This window comes from Labeo rohita, unplaced genomic scaffold (assembly GCF_022985175.1).
Source record: "Labeo rohita strain BAU-BD-2019 unplaced genomic scaffold, IGBB_LRoh.1.0 scaffold_72, whole genome shotgun sequence".
Classification (NCBI taxonomy): Eukaryota; Metazoa; Chordata; class Actinopteri; order Cypriniformes; family Cyprinidae; genus Labeo; species Labeo rohita.
The window spans coordinates 228,807-235,366 of record NW_026129656.1 but is presented as its reverse complement, the minus strand read 5'-3'; the positions used below and the strand labels follow the sequence as shown (position 1 = coordinate 235,366).

At 36.8% G+C, this 6,560-nt stretch overlaps 1 protein-coding gene across 1 annotated transcript; it reads left to right on the top strand.

Annotated features, from left to right (window-relative positions):
• Positions 1 to 1,539: 1,539 nt before the first annotated feature.
• dusp1 (dual specificity phosphatase 1) lies at positions 1,540 to 4,582 on the top strand. The gene is made up of 4 exons (XM_051104424.1): positions 1,540 to 2,116; positions 2,305 to 2,444; positions 2,549 to 2,768; positions 3,364 to 4,582. The coding sequence occupies exons 1-4, from the start codon at positions 1,720 to 1,722 to the stop codon at positions 3,705 to 3,707; spliced, it is 1,101 nt and encodes a 366-aa protein (XP_050960381.1). The 5' UTR covers positions 1,540 to 1,719; the 3' UTR covers positions 3,708 to 4,582.
• Positions 4,583 to 6,560: the final 1,978 nt, after the last annotated feature.

Sequence of the window (6,560 nt, the reverse complement as noted above, 5' to 3'; positions counted from 1 at the left end):
CAGAAATCCTCCACAAGTCCTGACTCAAGTTTCAGAAATGCAATACTGACGTCATGACCTACATATGTCATTTTGCTTCTTGTAAAGTATTGCGACTGTCCCACTGAAATAAAATATTATCAAATTAAAGATGAAATACATAGGATTTAAAAAAAAAAAAAAAAAAAAAAATATATATATATATATATATATATATATATATAAAAATAAGATATCTATGGTGAATAAATGATTACATTTTTAAATAAAGCATATATTTACAGATATACAAACTCTGATAACTTGTTGACAATTATTTGTTATGGATATACCTTGTAAAATATTCAAACTCTGACAAACTAGTTACCAAGTGCACTGACTTTTTGGCTGAAACAGTTTGATTATCCTAAAAATATAGATCTCCTACACCATGATCTCATATACCTGAGCTTAGTTTGCTTTTCAGGCTGATGGAAATTTACTAGACCTCAAGTTTCTATACAGTGATTAACTTTTATGGTTTCCCTTTGCTCTCGCGGCATTGCACACTATGTACTCCTGTACAATAAAAACAAAGTATAAACTTTTATTAGTACAATGACAGGTTCACTAATTATCTTGTTATTTATCTGAAGAGGAAAGTTTAAAAAATCACACGGAAAAAAAAAAAAAAAAAAAAAAAAAAACTTTATCATGTAAATATTATAAAGTCTTTTATTTTTGACAACTATTATCAGATTGTTATTGAATTTCGTACATGAGCTAATAATACAGGATGCATTACTAACCTTATATAAATAAATAGAGATCTTGGTAATATCTTGATTGTTTCTCTATAGTCAACAACATCATATGATCATCAAATGATTTTCCTCCTGAGAAAAACTCTCTAGATATCTGAGATCTCACCAGTAAATTGGGACACTTAAGTTTATTCTTTATTATTGTACATGTGCGATCACTCTTCCTCTGTATTTTAAAATATATATAGCATATATCTTAACCATTTGAAACATATTTTTAAACAAAATGTACGTACACCATTACTTAAATGATCAGAAAGTGTACCACTTTATGCCTTGTTTGAAACTGACATGAGAGGGAACTGCCAAATGTGTTAATCTGCCAAAACAGCAACACTACTGGCCAAAACTGATAATCTCAAAATGGCCAAACATCGACCTGGTTGATAAATGGGTTTAAAATCGAAGATCAACTTCTGAGGAAAACTATTGTATCACTCAAAACCCCTAAACCACCATCAGAACAACAACAACAACAACAACAACAACAACAACAACAACAAAACAACATCAATAATCATCACCGTCAATAGTAACATTCAAATGAAGTGACACCACTCGGAAACCGGACCAGATTACCAGTCTCTTGGTCTAGAGGTCGACTTGCTTTGAAAGGATCAGATAATGTGGGTTTGGTTAGCCAAGCTAAATCACACTGACGTACGTGCGAATTCACGCGGGCAACTGGCCAAAAAGGCGGAGCGTTTGACGTCATGCCCCTCAACGAAAGCAAGGGAGGTAGTATATAACCTCCGCTTAGCGCCTTTCAGGTCAGAACAAGAAGGAGAAGAAAAAAAGGATTGAGTTTTCAACTGGAAACAAAAGAATTAACATTTCAACGCCCGTCAACGGACTATTATTGGATCAAACTTTCGATCAAAGGACTTTAGAGAGAACTTTTCAAACGCCCGGGCTCGTATCGCGCTTATCTCGCTGTATGTATTTAGATCTATCATTCTCTACTATGGTCATCATGGAAGTACCCACCATCGACTCGGCCTCGCTTCGTGATCTGCTGGAGGGAGATGATCCGGACTGTCTGGTTCTGGACTGTCGCTCGTTTTTCTCCTTCAGCTCGTCTCATATATCGGGTTCCAGTAATGTGCGCTTCAGTACTATAGTACGCCGGAGGGCCAGAGGGGGGCTGGGGCTGGAGCACATTGTACCCAACGAGGAAACCAGGAACAGGCTTCTGTCCGGGGAATACCAGAGTGTTGTGTTCCTGGATGACCGTAGTCTGGAGATGGGAGAGGTGAAGAAAGACGGGACTTTAATGCTCGCCGTGAACGCTTTGTGTCGCAATCCATGTGGAGCAAGTGTATTCCTTCTTAAAGGTAAGAAAAACTTTTTTAATATAACGATCTTATTATAATACCATTTAACATAGAAGGTGTGAACTCGTATACTGTGATTGTTTGTTTATAAAACCAAACGTTTTGCGACCAAATGTTTTCTTCAGCTGTTGTCAACTTGTAAATTCCACCCTTGTTAAAGAAAACGACTTATGTTTTACTGGTTTTAGGTGGATTCGACACATTTTCCTCTGAGTTTCCTGACATGTGTACGAAGTCAGTTCCACCACAAGGCTTGAGTTTACCTCTGAGCTCTGGCTGCCATCCAAACACAGCTGATACCTCATGTGCAACCCCTCTGTATGATCAGGTAACTTATAAATATTCTTAAAGCAAGCACCTGAGATGTGAATAAATATTTTTGTATCAGTATAAGTGAGCTTGTCCACTAATTTTCTTTGTTTTATTCTTTAGGGTGGCCCTGTAGAAATCTTGCCATTCCTATATTTAGGCAGCGCTTATCACGCCTCCAGAAAAGACATGCTGGACATGTTGGGAATCACAGCCCTCATTAACGTCTCTTCCAACTGCCCCAACCACTTTGAAGACCACTATCAGTATAAGAGTATTCCTGTTGAGGACAATCACAAAGCCAACATCAGTTCCTGGTTCAATGAAGCCATTGAATTTATCGGTGAGTATCATTTTTCACTGATATTTTTCAAACCCCTGTTACGAAATAGGGAACAGATGTCACCATATGAGGAGCTTTGGCAAGCAGGCAGATTCTCAGCCCAACCCCCATTCAGCTGATGTCTGAATTGAATTTTTCAAAAGTTCCCTCCATTTCGACCAGCTGGCCTGACAGCCACTAAGTCTTGCATCATCCTCTCATCCTGTCTAAAGAGGTGCCCCCTTTTCAAATAACACCAGGCCATGACCTGATCTTTTCATGGGGCAACTGGCTCTGTCTGAATGCTTTGCATCCTTTGTTTAGCCTGAACAAAAGGTAGTGTCTCTGGGTCTCTGTTGCCCTCCTATCAGATCAGTGCACTTAGCAGGGATGCCGCAACCCCCCCATTGTGTATTCAGGCCTGCCGGGGGGGTGTTTCCCCTCTAACTCGAACCCCTGCTTGGTTTAACTTTTCCAGTTTCTTTAATGAGATGGCCTTCTTGATTAGAAAACCTGCAGAGTATAATTTACAATTGAATGTGTGGTTAAAGAAGTTGTTTTTGGGATCCTGATCAACTGAGTTTTAACCAACACCCTACTTTTTCTTGTCCCACAGATTCTGTACGGAATAAAGGTGGACGTGTCTTCGTTCACTGCCAAGCGGGTATTTCGCGTTCTGCTACCATCTGTTTGGCTTACCTGATGCGCACCAACCGCGTCAAACTTGAAGAGGCCTTTGAGTTTGTCAAACAGCGGCGCAGCATCATCTCGCCCAACTTTAGCTTCATGGGGCAGCTTTTGCAATTCGAATCCCAAGTGCTTGCCTCCTCTACGTGCTCCTCAGAGGCAGGAAGCCCAGCCATTAGCAAAAGCGGCACAGTGTTCAATTTTCCCATCCACACAGCGGCCAGCCCTCTTTCCTTCCTGCAGAGTCCCATCACTACCTCGCCCTCCTGCTGAGACGGTCTCTTCAAAGTGGTTTCATTTGTTTTCTCACCTCCTGACTGGGGAGAGTTTTATTTATATGATGACTGTATGATCCCTGAGGTGATCTTTCCAGTATTAAAGCTCAGGAACGATTAGTTCCTGTGTTACTATCAATATTCCATGATTGCTCACTATTATGTTATTGAAGACGACGGCTGATGAAGCCTAGCTCCCCCAGACTGTTTTAGTATTTTAACACTGTGGTCCATACCTGACCTTTTAAAATTTGATGTGACACAAACCAAGTAGAAACACTCCCTCGAATTCCTTTGTGATAATCTCTCCTTTTTTTTTTTTTTTTTTTGATTTGTTGATGAGTCTCTGACTTTATTGATAATCAGATTTTTGATTATCTGGTAGCAAAGAAGCCCCATGTCTTACAGGTTGCTCAGGGATTATTTTCCTTTTTTTACTATTGTTTTTTTTATTAGGAGAGTAGTCTGAGGAGATGGGAAGGTGTTAGATGTAAAGGTGCTAATTGTAATGTGTACTGCTACTTTTTGAATTTTTTTTTTTTTTTTTTTTTTGATCAGTGAATGTAGTTCTGAGCAGGCTCTGCCTTAAGACAATGGAAGTTGAAGCAATGAGCCTGTTATGCCTTTTTAGAATGCAATCTGATTCATCCAGATGTTTGTCTGTCTGTAAACAAACACAGAATACCTCATGTGTCTGTACTGTTGTCAGTCTGGTAAGAGTCCTCCCATAAGCACTACTAACAGGATAGACTCTTGCAAGGCTGTTTTGATATGTGTGACTATTTATTGACTAAATTAATATATTTCTTACGCTATATTTTTTTCATATATTTGTGATACTTGTTGCTGACAAATAAACTTTTTTTTTTCATACATGCAGTCTTGTGTGCAGTAATTCTGGGACAAATGGATAACCTTTAAAATTTATAGATAACCTTTTAAAATGCATGTATGCTTCACAATGCAGTGAGAAACAAGGGGGAAAAATACAAGATGAGTATATGCCAGGAATTTCAGGGGGTTTTTTTTAAATCACTGTTTTAAATCACATGATTTTTTTTGGTTTGTGGAAACGAGATGTTTGTATGTTACACAGATGTTTTTTGTTTTAAGAAAGCAACCATACATTTGTGTTTTTACTTTCTTTTTTCATTCATAATCATTTATTATTTAATTGTTTTATTATTAAATGTAATCATAATTTATAATAATATTCATTTCATTGATTGATTAGTCATTTATATTATATTACTATTTTTTTAATATTGTTTTTCCATGGTTTAGCCTTAAAGATGTGATTTCAAGGGCTATTTGTCTTCTTGAATAAGAGATAAGAGGGAATGTTTATGGAAATCTAAGGTTAATGGGATGTTGTTGTGAAGCAGTTTGGTTTAACACTTGTTGGATTTGTGCTGGTCAGACAGTGTATAGGCAACTATTGAATGAACACTGCTCCTTTTTTATTATCATCATCACTTCATTTCCTGCTTCTTCACTGGCTTTGCTCAGTCAACTTCTTGGCTGCTAGAAGACTGTTAATATAGAGTTTTAGGTACCAGAAAAAAACACTGGTTTTGGGTATCAGACAAGAATTGTTAACAGGTTTTTGCATCTGATATTTCTGGCATGGAGGAATGATCTTGCAGTAACAGTCAAAGCAGTAACACTTTACAATAATGTGTCCAAGTAGGGTTGTTCTATTTGAATACTATTTGATAGTATTTTTAAGGATTCTCAATATCTCAATGCCATCAAACACTGAACATACACCTTTATTCAAAAGTAATTAATTACACATTACATTTCACATTTTTTAAATATGTTTACATTTAGAAGATATAAAAACACAACAAATTTGCAACCTGCCTGAAACATTCTCAAACATGGCCATTGAGGGTATCTTTATTGCTGACCGCTGAAATCAAGTGAATACACATGATAGAGAAAATATACACTAGATAAGCAAGTGCAACAGCAAAATCTGGCATAAAAACATAGACAATAAAGAACATTCCTCTGGAGCCATTTGGAGTCATTTTAGTTCCCAGAGTAAAAAAAAATGCTCAGAATTAGCTCTTCCTATAAGCTCAGGAGACTTAGTTCTCATGTATCTCTATTTTAAGAGATGATTTAACAGATGTTAAATACAATAATAACTAAACAAAAGTAAAAGTAGACACAAATGAGATGAGAAATATTTGAGAGAAAGGGAGTCAAAACTGAGAATGTGGTGAAAGAAATTTCTATTTATTGTCTTGCCGCAATCTCAATCAAGACTTCATTGCAAGATAATTTTTTTGCTCAGAGGTTGCTGTTTCTAAGAGACGTAGTCGTAATTCTTATTTATCTCTCATTGTAGTATCAGCAGTGTTTCATATGTTTCTCCTAAAATTTCTATAAATAAATAGTAAGAAATTAGTTCAAACTGAGAATGGGCTGTGAGAAACATGGGAGATCTCTTTATTGTCTTGATGTAATCTCTTTTAACACACTGTTTAAAAAAAATGTTTTTTTTTGCTTAGAGCCAGTTTTTTTGTCTTTGGTTACATTGGAGTTTTTCTCCTTTAACAGTCAGGACAGTAGGAGTAGAGACAGGAAACAACTGGACAGTGAGAAGGGAACAGTAGCAGAGAAAAACCTTTAGCTGGGATTCAAACTCATGCTGTCTGAGGTGCAGTTGTCCCTTGACGTCATTGTGCTGCCCAATACCACTTGTTGATTTTCTTATATAGCTCACTGAGATATCAGCGTTGTCTTCAGATGTCTTCAATTTTTAATTTTAGAAGAAACAATAATTTTAAAATGTAACTAATCACTATCACTAGTTTACTAGTTTAAATTTATCTTCAAT